The sequence below is a fragment of the Pectinophora gossypiella genome, chromosome 25 (genome assembly GCF_024362695.1).
Source record: "Pectinophora gossypiella chromosome 25, ilPecGoss1.1, whole genome shotgun sequence".
Classification (NCBI taxonomy): Eukaryota; Metazoa; Arthropoda; class Insecta; order Lepidoptera; family Gelechiidae; genus Pectinophora; species Pectinophora gossypiella.
Genome location: NC_065428.1, coordinates 1,827,428 through 1,848,184, shown reverse-complemented (window position 1 = coordinate 1,848,184; position 20,757 = coordinate 1,827,428). Strand labels below are relative to the sequence as shown.

General features: G+C 37.8%; 1 protein-coding gene across 3 annotated transcripts in view; it reads left to right on the top strand.

Annotated features, from left to right (window-relative positions):
• The window catches only part of LOC126378104 (heterogeneous nuclear ribonucleoprotein L), a 506,263-nt gene that overhangs the window by 428,072 nt on the left and 57,434 nt on the right, over window positions 1-20,757 (top strand). For 2 of the 3 annotated variants that reach the window (XM_050026273.1, XM_050026272.1), the window contains exons 4-5: window positions 5,572-5,668; window positions 17,925-17,976. In XM_050026273.1, the coding sequence (XP_049882230.1) occupies window positions 5,572-5,668; window positions 17,925-17,976 (149 nt within the window). The remainder of the gene's footprint in view (window positions 1-5,571; window positions 5,669-17,924; window positions 17,977-20,757) is intronic. The other variant, XM_050026274.1, reaches the window with a different exon arrangement.

The following is a 20,757-nucleotide window of genomic DNA, read 5'->3' as shown; positions in this document are numbered from 1 at the left end:
CCTTTCGCTTCAGTTAACGTGTCTCTATTATTTCTATCACTTTTAGCACACAGGCATAGAATATAGAATAATACGACGTATGGAATGGTAACTCTCCGCCCCGCACCAATTCGTATCTGGCGCGTACCTCACCCCCTCTGGGTTTTACTTTAGTCTAAATGGCCGTAAGCCGGTAAGGATGAAGAGGGAGCGCGCAGACTGTCTGTCTCGCGCTTACTCATTAGGCACCACGCGGTAAGAATTAAATTCTTGTATGGAGTGTCCAGTCATGAGCAATATAATGTACCCACTTTAGGATTCTGTCGCACTAACATATTTGACATTTAGTGAGACTTACAGTTCAATTTGTCAAAAAAGTTAATGTGACATGGTACCAAAGTGTATACATATTAATGCTCGTGACCGTCGAAGGTGTGCCTCTGATTATTTTTGACTCTGCCCAGTTAATTATGGATTATTTTATTTATTTATTTATTTAACAGTTTATTGTACACAGAACTAAAATATAAAAACAATTAGACTAACACAAGAAGTTTTCCCTAAATAAAAATAAAATAAAATTAAAGTATGTGCAAACACGCTTACACTAGGCCGCGACCCAAACAGTAGCGTCCTAATTCTCTACGCCATAAAAAAACAGATATAAACAAACAGACTTTCAGTTTACAACCGATCGCTTTAACAGCTAAAATTTACAAGTATCTCGTAAAATTGATTATTTACAATAGTTTAAAAGGAAACTTGGAAGTGGTAGTAAAAGTTTGTTTTTCTACTTGTTGGGAATGTTGTAGTAATAATTGATATTGGTTTTTTTAAAATATGTCTTGTGATATTTTATCCCACAAAAATATTAACATGTTTCTAAATTATTATTATTCGCGGGTTGAAAGGTCAGAATGGCAGACGCTTTTATAAAAATTTAACCTGTCAAATCTTCAGGTTCGGTAAGCGGACCCTGTGAAAACGGGATATTCTAATGCTAGGAAGATGATGATGTTTCCAATGTATACACTTCTCATCAAAAAATTAAAGGTTCATCATATTCAGTGATGCACCGTTCCCCAGAACTTTCCCAAACTACGAATGATTCCGTTGTAAACACTCATTGATATTCTTCTTCTTCTTATCGTGTGGGTTATGAGGTGGAATACCAGCCACATCAACCCTGGTGTCAGGGTTATGATTGAGCCGCCAAAAGCCTCTGACATGGCTCATGTAAAGATTACTGACTTACATCAGTAAATAGTAACCGGGACCGGGTCTTGGCACTTCGGATCGATCATTTGACGAATTCGGGTCGGATAAAAATCGGAGTAGTGTGAAAACAAACATCTTTGAAGTAACTAATCTTGTTACCAAACCCATTATCTCGGAGTGCTGACTCTCTTCCGTCTCGCTCTCGCAAACTAAATATCTATTAGTCCTTCTTTGTCTTTCTTCACTAATTAAATGAGGAGGAGCAACTCATACAAATTAGATTTTTTTCGCCGAAGTTTTGTGTTCCAAGTGTGACGTTCGCTTCGCCGTCTGGAGTTGGATAGGGAGTGTGGTGATCGGCGGAGCGATTAGCGATTTTGAAATATTTGGAAAATCAATATAAGTTGTTTTGTTTATATGACCCCAGGAGTAACCGCTATGTCCTGTTACAAGGGACGTTATTAACGGCCTCCGTGGTTCAGTGGTTGAGCATTGTGCTCACGATCCGGATGTCCCGGGTTCGAATCCCGGTGGGGACAAATCACAAAAATCACTTTGTGATCCCTAGTTTGGTTAGGACATTACAGGCTGATCACCTGATTGTCCATAAAGTAAAAAGATCCGTGCTTCGGAAGGCACGTTAAGCCGTTGGTCCCGGTTATTACTTACTGATGTAAGTACGTAGTCGTTACATGAGTCATGTCAGGGGCCTATGGCAGCTCAATAATAACCCCGACACAAGGGTTGATAGGGTTGGTAATTCACCTCACAATCTACACGATAGAAGAAGAAGGGACGTTTGTATTTAGGTTAGCTACCGAAACATGAGGCGAGTCACAGGGACTGTAACCTGGAACCTGACAGAGGGCAGCAGTAACTGTCAGTACTATTTAGAGGCGGAGGACAGGAGTCCTAGTACGGCTTTGAAAAAGACTACTCTGGGCGCCAAAACACTCGCGTCAGACAGAGTACTGCGGGGCGGAAAGCAAGAGAGCATGGAGAATGCATTTTTTTTTTCTGTAATTAGTTCTTTTTATTTTGGTGCAATAAAGTGTATTTGTATTGTATTGTAATGCTACACCAACAAGAGCGTGGGAGCGTGGGGATTAGTGATGTGTGTGTGACTGAAACATGCATAGTACGAGTATTATTATTGGTGACAATATCAGTTCATTATCGAAACAAATTCGCTGTGATGTATATACTCCTTGTGTGTGTATTGTATGGTATAAAAGTTCATTTTTTTTTTGTATGCCGTAGAAATGAGGTCGTAGTGTAGTATCTGCGGTATTAAATTGAGTGATAGAATAATAAACAGTGTGATAAAAGAGAGATCGAGATCCCTGATGCCGGCCAGCAGCGGTATCAGTACTGGTTGGAGGCCGAGGAAATGGATTCTGGTAGGGCTCTAGCTAGAACATCACCGATTGAGAAATTGGTCGGTGTACTGCGGAACGGAAGGCGATTGGGGCAACCACCGTTCTACACGCCCTATCGATGGAGTAATGAAGGCGATTACTCCACCGACAAGAGCGCAGCTGTTAAATAAAGAGAGAGAGAGAAAAGAGAGATGTGGTGTAAAAGACGATATAGTGACCAAGATTGAGAAGGGAATGTTGAGTTGGTTTGAACACGTTGAGCGGAATAGGAACGTCGACTAAAACGCGTTTCCGATGTTACAATATTCCCCCCCCCCCCCCGCGCTTAAAAAAACATTTAATTACTCTTAAATCAAGTAAATTTTCAATAACTAGAATCATCAGCACAACAACAGAATATAACATCCGCTAAAACGCATTTCCGATGTTACCATATCCTCTCCCTTAACGGTTATTACAGAAATTAAGTCGCGTCTGGTGTGGGGTTTGAATAATATCTTTCTGTTTTAAACTTGCTCTGACAACGACGCCATATTTTAATATCAATGCCAAGTTATGTCTTGAGTGGCTCAGGCCAAGTGGTGAACGCCAAAACTATCTATACAGCTTGTTAGTGACATCGTAATGAAAATTTTGAGGGATGGTTCAGACCATGATTTCGTAGCAGAAGTATGGAAGTAAAAATAATTTTAAAAAACATTAAAATCTTCATGCGTTTTCCGACGAAAATTCCACTTTATATCAACTGAGAATTATGGTCTGAATCATCCCCCTCAGTATTCGTTACGATGTCACTAACACCCTGTGTTTGTACACAATAGTAATATAATAATAATAAACTCAGAGTTTTCCGAGTTTGATTGGATTGAGTCAGATAGAATTTTGCAGTTGATATATTAGTACTGTGACATAGTACTGTGACGGCGCTCACCAAAGTCTCCGATGACATACGGTTGGGGATGTCGAATCAAAAGCTTACTGTTATCGCATTGCTCGATTTTAGTTACGCTTTCAATACTGTAGATTTTGACATCCTTTTAGCAATGCTAAAGTCTCTGTCTGTCTCGGATTCGGTGGTTGGGTGGTTTCGCAGCTACTTGGTAGGTCGGCGGCAGCGCGTTCGAGCTGATGACAGAGTCTCTGCCTTTAACGATGTTGTTGCTGGTGTGCCTCAGGGTGGTGTCCTCTCCCCACTCCTCTTTTCCATATTTATTAATTTCCTTACCCCTATCCTCTCCTGTAACTATCATCTGTATGCTGACGACCTGCAGATTTATGTACAGGCTACTGTCGAAGAGCTCGACGAAGCGATTGCTCAACTTAATGTAGACCTTGCGGCTGTGCACTGTTGGAGCCGTAGTCATGGCCTTACGGTCAATCCTGACAAGTCGCAAGCTATCGTTATAGGGGGCTCGCGACAGATTTCGCGTTTGAGCATGGCTGACATTCCAGCTGTTATCTTCAATGGTGTCACCTTGCCCTATAGCAGAACTGTCAAAAATCTGGGTGTCCTTTTCGATAATACGCTTTCTTGGTCTGACCATATTACTGAAACCAGTCGGAAGATTTTTGCTGCTACAGGGTCACTAAGAAGATGGAAAAATCTACTCCCCGTGAAGACCAAGGTTGAACTTGCGCAATCGCTCCTTGTACCTATCCTGGACTACGCCGATGTCTGTCTGATTGACCTTAATGAGGAGCTTCAACGGCTTCAAAACCTGTGCATTCGGTTTGTTTTTGGGTTGCGTAAGTTTGATCACGTGTCTGAATACAGGAGTAGACTTAAATGGCTCCCAATTAGATTGCGGCGGGATGAGCATGTCTTGGTTCTGCTCTATAATGTGCTGTATGACCCTCGATCCCCTCCCTACTTAAAGGAACGTTTCCAGTTCTTAGGTAGCGACTGTTCTCGTGAACTTCGCTCGCGGATGGACAATGTGCTGAAGGCTCCTTTCTCAAGGTCTGGATACTACAGAGATTCTTTTACTGTGAAGTCCACGCACTTGTGGAATGATTTGCCCCCTGATATCAGGCATTCGAAGTCATTGGCTATTTTCAAATCTAAATTACACTATTATTTCTTGGCTAAATCATCGTCTTGCAACTAATATTCTATTTTTACTTATAAGTATCATTGTATGTATATATTTATAGTATATATATATATATATATATATATTTTATTTATTTATTTATATTTTTTCTCTTATTCTATTTTACTTTTTTGCGCGCTACACTGCAGCTGTACAAGTGTACTATATCCTCTGCCGAAGGTTGTCTGGAAGAGATCGCTCTTAGCGATAAGGCCGCCTTTGCCCACCTTAGAATAAGTTTACCCTGTAAATGTTTTGTGAATTTGTGTGCAATAAAGTGTTTTATTATTATTATTATTATTAGTATCTTGACCAACATGTCACCATCGGGAATCGAACCCGGACCTCCAGATCATGAGCTCAACGCTCTAGCCACTAGACCATAGAAGCTTTTCGATAGAAAGAATATAGACTTTTCTATTTTCATCCAACTGAATTTTTTACCAAATGGTTTTTTTATGAACTGCCGTAACGTGTGGCTACGCATTCGTCTACGCTGCGTGTTACAAATACGTCTACGCCGTAGCAAAACCATACGTCAACAATGCTACGCTGTACTACGCTGATTAATTATGATCCTTTCCCTGCCTTTTTTATAATTAAAGTAATGTTTTATAAAAAAAATATTTTCTGTCTTTTCTAATTGGATTATAAGAAAAAAAAGTGTAAATTAAACCTATGCTTTTTGCTTTGTGATGCCAATTTACAATTTAGACTTGAATCATAATTAAATCGTAACGCATGTTTGTGTAAAGCCCACTACGGGATCGAATCTGCAACCTTTACGGTATTTTAATCATCTGTGAAATTAAATTTTAACATTGTGTTTATATTTTTCATATTTCTGTTTTTGTCATATACTTTTGTGTCAAAGCAATATGAACCTTAACTCGTGGCCATACGTTCGAGTGCGTGGAGTCGGCGACGAGAGCCAAGGAGGCGCTGCACGGCTGCGACATATACTCCGGATGCTGTACACTCAAAATTGAATTCGCCAAGGTGAGTTTTAATAATATTATTATTTTTTTAATAAGAATTATTATTATTAAGAATTGAATTATTATTATTATTATTATATAAGAAAAAATATTTATATTCATTTATAACATGACGCGTTCCTGAAGGGACACGCAGATTTTACCCACTCCTCACTAGCTAAATTTAACTCCCATACAATATGGCGCGAGCCTATTGTCATTAACCGGGCACACATCCTGGAAACCACGTGATATCAATTATCTATGATCCTAATCCACATTCCCGAGAAATGCATTTACGGAGGTGACCTAACCTGTATTGGGCTGGTTTTCCCTTCGCGGGTTGGAAGGTCAGACAGGCAGTCGCTTCTGTAGAAATCCGGACCTGTCAAATCTTCAGGTTAGGTAAGCGGACCCTATATATAGATGATGATGATTTTTTATTTTATCTTTGTCCGTGGACACTATCCAATAATTTATCATAATTCTGCCCGTCTGTATGTCCCAACCTGTTAGTATTCATAGCGCCTGCGACGATCGCCAGTACTGACGCCACAATTCTCAATATTTTATTCAATTATATGTAAAAACCCCTTTCTTTGTTGTTCGAATGTTCACGGTTAAAGAAGAGACAGTTTGAAGGGGGATTATGAAAACACGAGCCGAGATTCGAATCTGTGACGATACGGTGCAAATCACGCTTTCTCCGAACAGGGTTATCACGGATTTATTTCTGTTCTATATTTATTCTATTCTATATTTGTTCATAATTTAAAACTTGCCCGATTCAAAACCGTTATAATAATACAATAATAATAATAATAATATAATGTCGCATAATCAGAAACATACGTAACTTCATCACGTCCAACTAGGCGTTTAAGTGTTCTGAATCTGACCTGGTCCAAACGAACCCATTACACTAGCGGCATTGCCCCGTTGCACAGCCTATATTATTTGTTCTATGTTTATGGCTATAGTATTATTCTTTATTCCATGGTTATTATTGCGTATGGCAGACAAAAATAAAATATCCTGCGTGGATCATATATCCAGCTTAAGATGCCCTAGCCAAGTCTCTGCCGCATCCGTCACACGATGCAGCTCGTATTCTATGGTATTGAGTGTGGACAGTCCCATCAAAGCTGACGTTAAAAGAGTTAACAGATACTGAGCACACGCACCCTTCGCTGGTAGCACTTAACGTATCAGGTTACTGATCGATGGACGGACATGAGGACATTGTTCATATTATGTGTCTCGCAGTAAGTGGAAATGTCTGCCTACCCTGACGGGAAATATGCGTGATCTTATATCTTATGTATGTACGGGAGTAAATACAAAGAAATGACATACATAAACTCACGCCTGTTTCCCACCGGGGTCAGCAGAGACTAAAGAATTCCATTTGCTTCGGTCCTGACACACTTCTCTTGCTTCCTCCACATTCATCAATCGTTAATACACGCACGCCGGTTCAGAGGAGATCGTACTAAACCTTTTCTAAGGACGTTCCCAGTTTCGTCAATAAGTAACGTAATGTATGTAATGGGTACTCCAAACAAAAAAAACCACATGCCGCTTAATGCATAAGTGTAAGCGAGACAGTACGATCCAGTTTGAACTGGCGTGCGTGTATGAAAAAAGCATGAATACAAATTCATCATCATCATCAGCCCATTAACGTCCCCACTGCTGGGGCACGGGCCTTTCTTATGGATGGATAGGGAGATCGGGCCTTAAACCACCACGCGGGCCCAGTGCGGATTGGTGGTTATTAACGACTGCTAATGCAGCCGGGACCAACGGCTTAACGTGCCTTCCGAAGCACGGAGGAGCTCGAGATGAAAACTTTTTTTTTGTGGTCACCCATCCTATGACCGGCCTCTGCGAAAGTTGCTTTACTTCAACAATCGCAGACCGAGCGCGTTTACCGCTGCGCCACCGAGCTCCTCAATACAAACTCATAAAGGATTTTTGTTTATATAACACTCATCCGTGCTTATGTTACTTACAAAGAGAAAATTAAATTGAAAACAAAATCTGACTCGGACGGGACTTGACCCCGCAGCTCTTGTCAAGCCGGGACGAGCGTGTTAACCATTACACCACCGCGTCCTCCTCCTGTCCATACGAAATTCTTCGTTCTACGTATCGTCATTAAGCCCGTCTCTTCATAAACTTAACTTTTCAAGAACAGCTGCATGGATTTCATGTATTACCTGTAGAGATACAGCACATTTCACTGCACCGTGGGTTAGGTAAAATCCCCTTGACAATACCTAAAAATTGGAGCAATTCGCCTCGAGCTCTCTGTCAGTAAAATGAAACGAAATAAGACCAGTTTGTTCGCATTCTGATACGGTTTTGTTCCATTTTGGCTTAAAACTGACACTTTTCGGCTTTTATCTGTGACTAACCGACAGAAATTGAGAGGACGATTATTTTAAAAGGGAAGTTGGTTTTTGTTATAGCTTTTATATTTTAGTGGACTGGCATTCAACTGCTTATATATTCGTCCATGTTATACCAACAAAGCAATAGAGGGATTGTACCTTTATGACGTGTAGGCATTTATTTTTTATTCACTTTGGCGCTAAATTCTGTAAAGACCATCAAAATTTATTTTAAGCTCAACCTGTCAGTTCCTTATCCGCCGGAAAGGAAAGGGACGAGTAATCGACAGGCATAATATTTAGCGCACGGCAGTGTTAGGCAGAAATCTTAAACACATCCCTAAAAATTTTACATTGACGTATAACTCGACAGAACAGCAATTTAAATTGACAGAACACATAAAACAGGTTACGTACTAGTGACATGCCTATTTCAATCGACCGGGTTATTCATTCATTCACTCATTCATTTTAAGACAGGCGTCAATTAATCGTCCCTTTCGTTTTCTTTTCCACGTATATAGAGATTAGCACCTTTATTTACTTAAAAATCACAGTAAACGTAGATATTTCACTTCACTACAGCGTTATCAAATCGTGAATTGTTTCACTGTGTACCGGCGTGGAAATTTCGAGGCAACGAGGAATGTAAAAAAAGAAAAAAGAGTAAAAAGAAAAAAAGAACAGCTGAACCATCGGAACTGGCTGCATTTTTAACATGAGACGTAGCGGTGGAGAGTTAGTGTTGTAACTTTGTCGTTTTCTAGCTCTTTTTATTAATGTCATGTCAAAAGATCGCATTCGTACCGGCGATTGAATAACCGAAAAATATTGAAACGTTTAGCGGTATGACGACCTTTAAATAACTATATCGTTATTTTCTGCTATAGTAATGTACGTTAAACGAAACTACGATTCGTTCGTTCATTTCGTTACGATGTCACTTATACCCGGTATATATATACCTAAAATACAAATAAATAAATAAAAAATCAAATAATTGAATAATTGATAAATAATTAATTAATTTAAAAAATAATATATTCTTTTTTATTAATTAATTGTAATCTTGTAATATACATACAAGTATACATTCAATTTACTTATAACTCATAGTTATCGACACTGTACCGAAAATAAAGGCACTCGTACCGTTATTTTTGAGGTAGAGTACTAATAAAATTTTCGAAATTCTAATAAATCTACCTCTCTTCTTTGAGACAACACACCTATTAAATGGTCCAAAATTATGCACAAATTAAAATATTTCTTCATAATTAAAAAAAAATGCGTTTAAGTTATTTTACTTTTATCGAATTGTTAACTATGAATTTGGTATCTTTAACCTAATATTTCTTGACTGTTGATTTATACAAAAAGTAGGTCTTTACTTATATTTTTAATCACAGAAATGAATAAAATTACTGGAACCATATAACGATATCACATAAAAACTTCCCCATAATAAACCTCTTATCATAATCCAAACAACCTTTATTAGTATTTATATCACGTCAACAGCCTAATTTCACACAATAGCACGCCATATTATTTGCATAAAAAAGAAAATACAAGCGTTCCTACCGAATATTCAAAATGGCTGACATAATAGCGTTTAGTGGCACAAAAGATTGCCATTACTCCACATCCGGTGACAAAAGTTGGTCACCCTAGCTACAATATATAGAACCGGTGTGGTAGCTTGCTCTTTTTCATTTATAGTTAACTTATAATCGAAAAAATGATTCAGATTACTGATGTCAATGTAGGGTGTAAAATTTCAATACAGGGTGATCTAAAGATTGATGATCAAAACAAACAAAAAAATAGACTGATTGGTTCATTGGAGTCACCTCTATTCAGTGATTATATACGGTTCAATAAGAGATTTCGTACTTTTTTCAAGAATTTCTACATTACTTCAGAAATCATTAAATCATGATTTCTGAAGTAATGTAGAAATGATTAAAATGGCAAAATTGCCATTACTTCAGAAATAATTATTTTGCCACTATCTCTATCTTAATTATTCTTTTAATTTACTTCAAAACTATTTTTAAGGAAGTCGCTATTTCAAAACTGCGGAATTTAGACTAAATTTTAACTTACTTTTTTACGTTTGCTTGCTAAAATTTACGGTGACGCTTGGCTCATCTCATAGCCGTTCTATTCAAAGAGAAATCGTCTTTATCTGTTCTGTGGTCTGAAGAATGAACTTCTGAAAGAAAATATGTTAGTTACACTACTGTTTGTATATATATGTACAGCGTGACGGTCACCGCAGTATAAATATCCTGAGTAAGGGTGTCGCCCCGCGGCCGCCGACTCGAGGGGGCCTATTGTAATGTAACAACAGGTGAAATGTGTAAGTTTGGGGGGTGGACACTGTATGGGACATACCTAATAGTCTACCATTTATGGTCAGTCACATCTCTAGCGCGAGCAAGCCAACGCGTCTCAATGTTTGGATCTTGTAATTTAATTTAATATGTATTTTATATTTTTGCGTGTGGCGGTAGCTCTCCGCCTGGGCTGCGATGTTTGCGAACCTCATAAATGCATCTGCGGCTCCATGGTGGAGGCGAGTGGTCGCCACGCGTTAAGTTGCTGTCGGTGTTCAGGTAGATTCCCGCGCCACCACGCTCTCAATGACATCGTCCGGAGGGCCTTAATATCCGCCAACATCCCATGTGTGTTGGAGCCGCCGGGGCTCAGTCGGTCTGATGGAAAGAGGCCAGACGGCCTGACTATGGTGCCTTGGCAGAGAGGGAAATGCCTACTTTGGGATGCCACGTGCGTCAGCACTTTTGCCGCCTCGCACCTCAGCCGAACGGCACAGACAGCCGGCGCCGCGGCGGAATTTGCCGCGAGTAGAAAGCGGGAGAAATATTCGGCCCTGGAGGGCAACTACCTCTTTGTGCCACTTGCGTTCGAGACGACAGGTTGTTGGGGGTCGGAGGCTATAGCCTTCGTTAGGGAGGTGGGGCGAAGGATAAGTGACAGGGGGTCGGATGCTCGTGCGGGTTGTTTCCTGGCGCAAAGGTTGTCCATCGCCATACAACGTGGTAACGCGGCAAGCGTGATGGGGACCTTTGCGCCCGGATCCACCCACGGGGGCTTATTTGACTAAATAGATTGTTATTGTCTATTTTATATAATGTGTATTTTTGTTTTGACTAAAATGTTTATTACGAATAAAAAATTTGATTTAATATCCTACGTAATACGTTGGTAATCGTAATAAAACCCCACACAAATAATTGAATGAACTGTATTACTTATGATATTATATTAAATTACAAGATCCAAACATTGAGACGCGTTGGTTTGCTCGCGCTAGATATGTGACTGACCATAAATGGTAGCCTATTAGGTATGTCCCATACAGTATGTGAGTTATGCATTCTCCGAACAGGATTATCACGGATTCTTGCTAATATTATTAATTAATTTGCAGTGTACCTACACTTTATATCCCCTATAACTTTTATATTCTAGTGTGTAATCTCATTTTTAATATTTCATCACGACAAACCTGAATGATTAATGAATCACGCGTGAAAATGTTTTGTTGTGCATCAAAAAGAAGCTAACAAAAAACTGTGTCAGCGCTTTTCATAACATTTTGTATTATAACAGTAACGATTTGTTACGTAACAATAACATTTAAGCTTTGTGTTATCTTCAGGTTTTTAAGTAAATTTTGTGTAGCGTTTTTTAAATGAGTGATGATGCGACGGCATTTAAAAAAAATACGTGTCATTTTTGAAAAGAGAATGTCAGGAGTATGTTCGTGAGTTGAAGAAACAAAAGAAGTATATGACACGCGACTTTGTCAACAATGACGAACTTTCCGGGTTACGTTTACAAAAAAAAATTTAGATGGCTTTGTACAGTTTTAACGTGATAATTACCTATTTTCAAATCAAATCAAATATACTTTATTGCATACAACACAAAATAAAATACAAATGGATGATAGGTATGGTAGGTAACAGCCTCCGTGGTCTAGTGGTAAGAGCGTTAGGCTCACGATCTGGAGGTCCGGGTTCGATTCCCGATGGGGACATTGTCGAAATCACTTTGTGAGACTGTCCTTTGTTTGGTAAGGACTTTTCAGGCTTGAATCACCTGATTGTCCGAAAAAGTAAATTGATTCCGTGCTTCGGAGGGCACGTTAAGCCGTTGGTCCCGGCTATTAGCCGTAAAAACACCTCCACCAACCCGCAGTGGAGCAGCGTGGTGGAGTATGCTCCATACCCTCTCCGGTTGATTGAGAGGAGGCCTGTGCCCAGCAGTGGGACGTATATAGGCTATTTATGTTATGTTATGGATGATAGGTACAGTACAATCTTTTCTCATTACTCGGGTACATAATTATTGCAAAATACAATGTAATGGCAGAAGCATATATATAAAAACAATTGTTGCTTGATATTTGGATCATATTATGTATAGAATTATGTTGCTACCTATAATAACATAACATAAACTGCCTATATACGTCCCACTGCTGGGCACAGGCCTCCCCTCAATCAACCGGAGGGGGTATGGAGCATACTCCACCACGCTGCTCCACTGCGGGTTGGTGGAGGTGTTTTTACGGCTAATAGCCGGGACCAACGGCTTAACGTGCCCTCCGAAGCACGGAATCATCTTACTTTTTCGGACAATCAGGTGATTCAAGCCTGAAAAGTCCTTACCAAACAAAGGACAGTCTCACAAAGCTACCTATAATGCTTCTCTTTATTTTGATCAGTAATTCGTGGAAGATATAATTGAGCGTGGGTGTAATAAAACGGGCCATTTTACTTTTATATTTATATCTATAAACAAAGATATAAATATAAGATGCTGCCCCTACTACTTTAATTAATACGTGGTTAACTGTAATTAGCTTCACTAGCTTATAACATAATATTATTGTAAAGTATTGTAAATGAGCTGTTGTTAAACCGAATAAAAAAAAAAAAAAAAGATGCATAACTATGTCTGCTATCCATGAAATTAGAAGGTTAAACGAAGGAATATGTGTACAGCGCCATCTATATTGTTTTAAGGAACGTAGCCTGGGTAGTCCCTCATTGGGTTTTGTGTTTATATGCATTGCTTATGACGTTAACTACTTGGCTGGACAAATGGGGAGCGCTGAGGGCTCACGTCTGGTATGGGTAGTGAGCTCAAAAAAAAATCACAATATATTTTATGATGATAATCTCAATCAACCGGAGGGATATGATTCTGGCTTCGAAAGGCAAGTTACGCTGTTGGTCCCGGAGTCGGAGACCGAGTACCGATGTGGAGTATTCTCCATAGTATCTATGTGTGTATGGATGCTCCAGTCTGTTCACAAAGCGAGACACTATTTACTCCATATTTCCTCCATACAAAGGCAGATGTATTTCAGTACACTGATGGCATTTTAGCGCGCAAAGTGGTTTTGCTCTTAAGTGTAAAATGGCTCTCAGACACAAGAGATTGTCTCTTACGACTTTGTGAGTAATGATGACGTTCGTACACTGCCGGGCAAAATAATTCGGAAATGAAATTGAACCATTATTAATAGAATAGATGACCCGGCGAACTTTGTATAACCTTTTTCTATATTTTATCACCGTTTAAATTTTCCGTAGACTTCCGCGAATATTTCAAGAATAACGAACAGCAATTAAGACATCTTTTTTATATTTTTTGCATCGTAAAAATCATGTAAAAAATATAACAAAAGAATCCAATTAATACGACGTCAATTTATACATAAATAATCCTAACAATTATATTCTACATGTTCAAAATATATCATAAACTTCTATAAAGTTCAGGGGAAGTTGCGCATATAAAAGTTAGTGCGCAATGTTAACAAATAAGAAATAGCGTTACTTAATGCTTTTTTAGATCATTTGCTTTAATGTGGCCTTTTTAGACCGCCAGCTCTTTGCCGCGTTCTACGCAGCGTAGCAATATACTACGAATTTTTTTCGTAGCTCGATGATTACTGATGATAACAGATGCATGTCATTCTAGCAGACACAAACTTAAACTTAACTTAATTTTGGTAGTTCTAAAAATAGTGCTATCTTTCTCTAACGATAAATGTACGAAAAGTGACAGAGATCATTTTACAACGGTCAAACTAAGTTACAATGAAATTGGGTTCTACCATCATTAATAATAATAAAACACTTTATTGCACACAAATTCACAAAACATTTACAGGATAAACTTATTCTAAGGTGGGCAAAGGCAGCATCATTATTATTATAATAATGTTTTTTTCCCATACGCTCGAGATATGGAAACGACATGCAAATAAAAATAATAATTATTAAATACTTTATTGAGCAGTAAAATACTGGAAAATATAACATGACACTCGCTCGCGATTATACCTATCCCAATTGGAGTAGACAGAGGTACATCCATCGCAAGATGAACTAAGTACTCGCACCTCACCGAGCTATCTGTAAGACGAATGTGATGGATGGTATCTATCTTATTTTAATTGCGATACAGTTGTTAGTGGCCGGCAGTGTACAGCGCCGCGTCGAGCACAGCTCGAGTGTCCTTCCAACTAGCAGATGCTTGCGGACAATAAACTTTCAGTGCTACCTTTTATTGCCACTAGTTGTATGTTACGTTTGAGCAAGTCTTGTTACAAGAAACATGTTTTTTCTTGTTTTAATGTTTTCTAGGATTTTTTATAGTGCCACTGTCTGGACTGACACCGACCCCGCCGGCGTGGTCGACTATTTCCCTCATTCAGCGCTATCTCTTTCAAATATAATACTCTCAATCGACGCCCTGAGCTGAGGTTCGCGTCCTACTGGGCACCCTCAGGCCTGTTGTCTTCAATTTTGTACCTGGTGAGAGCCCTCAGCGCTTCCTACTTGACCGGCCAAGAAGGTAATGCCATATACGAAAAATTAGTATAAATAAGTCACGTAAAAAAAATCTTCGATAAGATCGGTCACTGACCTCATAAACCACTCTCTTTGTTGACGTGACTTATTTTGTAGATTTACCGCATATGGCATTAACTACTTGGCCGGACAAATGGGTAGCGCTGAGGGCTGTCGCCCGGTACAAGATTTACAAGGTGAAAATGTAACGCTATAGAATCGACCCGACGCGACTGACTCTTGAAAAATAGTCTCGGGCTATCCAACTGTGCATGTGGAACTAAAATAAAGGCTCGGAAGGCTGGCTCATGACAGCTCGGAGCAATTTACGAGCGGCACCCGTGGCCAGCCGCCAACGTGGTTCTTAACACATGAAGTCGTTGTTGCTATTTGATAAGCAAAAAGGCATTATAATAATAAAACACTTTATTGCAAATTGGTGATTCCAGTATGAGCAATTTCTATTCTTCTATTCTATACACTTTGGTACCATGTCACATTAACTTTTTTGACAAATTAAACTGTTAAGTCTCACTAAATGTCAAATATGTTAGTGCGACAGAGTTCTAAAGTGGGTACATTATATTGCTCATGACTGTACACATCTCCTAATTTTATTTTAAGTTATACCTGTCATTTTCTTATCCGCCGAAAAGGAAAAGGACGTGCAATCTACAGGCATAAAATTTATGAAACCTAGCGTCAATTTTAGGCAGAAATTAAAAAACCTTTTTGTGTATGTATGTATGTCATTGTACACAAGAAAAAAAGGACCACATAGAAGCAATTCATCTAATAAAGCAATATTGCTATTTGACATTTATTTGCATTGCTGACTTTTTATATGCGCGAATGTCGAATAGCAATATTGCTTTTTAGACGAATTGCTTCGATTTAGCCATTGTAACCCCCTTGGTCTCTATGCAACTTCTACAATATGTTTGGAATGAAAAGCACTTTGGTTTCTGCATTTGCAATTTATGATTTACTGTTGCTGGTTGCTGGAACGTATGTCCGCGCACTTTGCTTTGCCAAACTAGTAATTCGCGAACAAAGATGGCAACTCGCCACATCCGACGGGACTATAAATATAAACAAAATGCTTAACTTATTTATTTAGATTCGAATTTGGAACGTCCACATTAAGAATTAAAAACCTTATAATTTAAAAAAAACAACGGGTTATATTATTTATTGAAGAAATCAATTTAAATTTGTTATATTTTTCCTTATAATATGATTCCAGTACACACCCTTTAATTTTATTTTAAGCTGTCATTTTCTTATCCGCCGCAAAGGAAAGATACGGGCAGTCGACAGGCATAAAATTTATGGAACACACATGTCAATTTCAGGCAGAAATTAAAAATCTCCTCCCATAATTTTATATGTGTATATAGGTATGTATTATGGGTAATTGTGTAACGGCCTCCGTGGTCCAGTGGTTGAGCGTTAGGCTCACGATCTGGAGGTCCCGGGTTCGAATCCCGATGGGGAAATATCACAAAAATTACTTTGTGATCCCTAGTTGGTTAGTTAGTTGTTTGTGTTTGGTTGTGAACCAAAGTTGGTTTTTGTTGCACCGTCAATTGTAAAAAAATGTATTAAGTACTGTACTTATTTTTAATAAATAATAATAATAGTTTGGTTAGGACATTACAGTCTGATCCCCTGATTGTCCGAAAGTAAGATGATCCGTGCTTCGGAAGGCATGGTCGTTACGTGAGTCATGTCAGGGTTCTTTGGCGGCTCAATAGTAACCCTGACACCAGGGTTGATGAGGTTGGTAATCCACCTCTCAACCCACACGAGAGAAGAAGAAGAAGTGTAATTGTAATAAATAGTCGCTAGTATCTAAATGCACATTACCAATATTCACTTATAAGGGGAGTGAATTTTGTCTGTCTACCCACCCTTTCGAATCTGTTCCTAGATCGGAAATAAATTACACAAACTTAGCGTAACTAGTTTGTGTAACTCACGCGCCGCCAGACGACACTGCCAAAATCGTGATTAACTGATCAAAAACAAATGGAATGTAATTCCGAGATGAGAAATTTTGAAATGGCACCCAGCGTGGGGCGAGCCAAGTTGTCGAATATGTTTCTTTTTGGGGACAATTTACAACTATAGGCATGTTATTTAACTGTTTTAATGTTGTATGTTTATTCTACACAAACTAATTTTATTTTTAGTTTGACAGTTTATTCCGATGGCTTTTAAATAATTTTTATACAGGGTGTTAGTGGCATCGTAACGAATACAGAGGGGGATGATTCAGACCATGATTCTGAGTTTATATCAAGTGGAATTTCCGTCGGAAAATGCATTAACATTTTAGTGTTTCTTTTTAATTATTTTGAGTTTCATACTTTTGCGACGGAAAATTCTACTTTATATCAAATTAGTATCATGGCCTGAATCATCCCTCAAAGTTTTCGTTACGATGTCACTAACACCCTGTATACATATACATACGTGATCGATTAATTCTTACAAATATAGTCAATCCTCCCAAATGAGCCCGAGCCCTGGTTCGCGTCCAACTGGGCACCCTCAGGCCTGTTGTCTTAAATTTTGCACCGGGTTTAGACAGCGCCCCCATATGTCCGGCCAGGTAGTTAATGCCATCTGCGGCAAATCTACAACAAGTTACGTCAAAAAAAGACGATTATTTTTATGAGAAGCGTATTTCTCTCTCTCTATTTAAGAGCTGCGCTCTTGTCGGTGGAGTAACCGCCATTCCTCTCTTCTTCCCGCCAAAACCTTCACCTCCCGATACGACACGACCTGCACCTTCTCTTTTATTTGTTTCATAAATGTTATCCTAGGTCTACCCCTTCCTCTCTTCCCTTCAATTTTTCCTTCTATAATGTTTGTTATAAATGAATCGTGTCGTATCAGGTGGCCAATCATATTAATATGAACTAATTCAATAATTATTTACAATGTTTTGAACTGTGTATTTTTTTCTTTGTTTCAGCCTGAAAGATTGAATGTGTTCAAAAATGATCAAGACAGCTGGGACTACACACGTAAGTACCTATCTTAATTTAAAAATATATATTTAAAAAGTCAAATGTGAATTAAAAATGCGCAAAATATTTTTTATTTTTTTTTGTCTAAAAAGTAAGATGATCCGCGCGTTAAGCGCGTTGGTCCCGGTTACTACTTACTGGTATAAGTACGTAGTCGTTACATGAGCCATGTCAGGGGCCTTTGGCGGCTCAATAATAATCCTGACACCCGCGTTGATGAGGTTGGTAATTCACCTCACAACCCACACGGTAGAAGAAGACTATTTTTTACAATGGTTCTTCCATATTGCAGTTGATCGATATCTACTGAAATAATTTTGACATTTCGACAGTCCATGTTATCGGTCAAACGCAATTAATTATATCGATGAACCTTAAAGATTATCAAAGAATCTTAAAGATTATTTTATAAAAGCGCATTTTTAAATTGGCTTTTGACAGAAACAATGACATTTCTTAGAGCATTTGTTAAATGTTAATAAATATTAGCGGTGTTATTACAAAATGATGACGAAAAGATAAACTAACACAGGGTGATAGTGACATCGTAACGAATACGGAATGGGATGATTCAGGCCATGATTCTGAGTTAATACCAAGCGGAATTTTCCGTCGCAAAATGTATATATATATATATATATATATATATTTTTAATTATTTCCAATTCTACTCTTTTTGCAATGGAAAATTACACTTGGTAAGAATAATGAGTCAGACATCCCCCTCAATATTTGTTACGATTTCACTTACACCCCGTACAAGTAGGTTTTGGTGTTAGTGACACCGTAACGAATACTGAGGGGAATGATTCAGACCATTATTATCGTCTACAATTAATTACGTTAAAAAAAATGCTCAGAAATGTCAGTGTTTTGTTTTTGTTTCGTAAAATTTATTTTTATGAGATTCCTATTAATTAATGTTGTGGATAATTTGAAGACATATTAAAACAATTTTCAATATAATTATTTATTACAATACTGGCCCTGATTCCTGCAGACACCTCCTAATTTTATTTTAAGTTATACCTGTCATTTTGTTATCCACCGAAAAAGAAAGGGACGGATTATCGACACCTATTTATTTTAAAATGAATGAATGAATAAACCGGGCGAATAAAATAGACATTCCGCTGATATACAACACGTTTGGCGTGTGCTGTTAAGTTAATTCTGTCGGGTTATTGGCCAATATAAAACTTTGGGAGGTTTTTTAAATTTCTGCCTAAAATTGACGTGTGTTCAATAAATTTTATACCTGTCCCTTTTCTTTTCGGCGGATAAGAAAATGACAGGTATAACTTAAAATAAAATTAGACGGTGTGTATTGGAATCAGCTTCAGTACTAAGATAGTTTATTGGTTTCAGTATAAAATACCTCAATTTAATAAATATCTTCAAATTTTTCATTCCAATTTTTTTATGAATATTGATTTCTATATATGAACATACGTATATATTTGTGTTGAGCATGCATGTGTATGATAAGATAAATCATATTATGTTCATCACACGACAGAAGAAAACGTATAAACACACAATTCTGATATCACTTACTGTTTTTATACTTTACAGATTTTTATACATATTCAATTTATATAATATATTATAATTATATTACGTTCAATTTCAGCCTTTTCTGAGAGAGTCCGATATATGTTAGGTAGTTTCTCAGGCAAATTATAAAACTTTTTTAAATTACTCCAAAAAATTGGTATAATCAATATTTAGGGATTTCAGTAGAATATAATAGAATATAAATTTTATGGTGACCATGTGTTCGTACAAAATGTGGTGTTATAAAAATATAGTAGTAAGTATTACTTACGGCCGGTCTGTCTAAATAAGTAAAGAATAGTAATTACAGAATGTAATTACTGAATGTAAGTAATTTTAGTATAAAAATAATTTTAAATATAACTCAAGTCTAAATAAGTTAAAAAACGTTCAACTTAACAAAATATTTAAACAGAAATACGAGTATACACAAAGTTAACCGCTAAACGTCCAAGTTGAGAAATAAGTTAATCTAGTATTCGTTGCTCGAGTTCGTCACTTGAAATGAAAGCGTCGCGACATATATGTTAAATCGTTTTTATACACTTCGATAAAGATATAAATTCATACAACGTGAAAATACTTTGTTTCAATGGGTTATATCTTAAGATAATATACAATATGTGGGTGTTGCGTGCCTTCACCATTGATGCCATGTCAGGTCGGCAATTGGCAGCTCAATAATAACACTGACACCAGGGTTGATGAGGTTGGTAATCCACCTCACAACCCACACGATAGAAAAAGAACCTATTGCTCCAATTGGGAATGCAACCGTGATCTTATGTTATGAGAGTAAAGCATCAGATAGATTAAAAGAAGAGAAGATGTATTATGGATGAAAAAACATTACAATTAGCCAACCGAAGGATTTAATGGCGGAAAGTGGAGGGGGACGGGGGAGGGCGGAAATTGCAAATCTCGAGAATATTTTGAGGGGAACCGCAATTATTACTATTATTTATTTATTTATTTATTTATTAAAAATAAGCACAGTACTTAATACATTTTACACTAAGAAATTTAAATTTCAAAAGTTGTTAATTAAACTGCCTTATCTGCGTAAACGAGAAGCTATATACAGTTTTTTGGTGAATTGTAATTAAGTTTAAATCTCCTTTACCCAAATGTTGCCTGGAAGAGATTGCTACAAAGCAATAAGGCTTATTGTACCCTTCTATTTCTCTTTTGTTTATATTCAAATTCAAAAATATATGTATT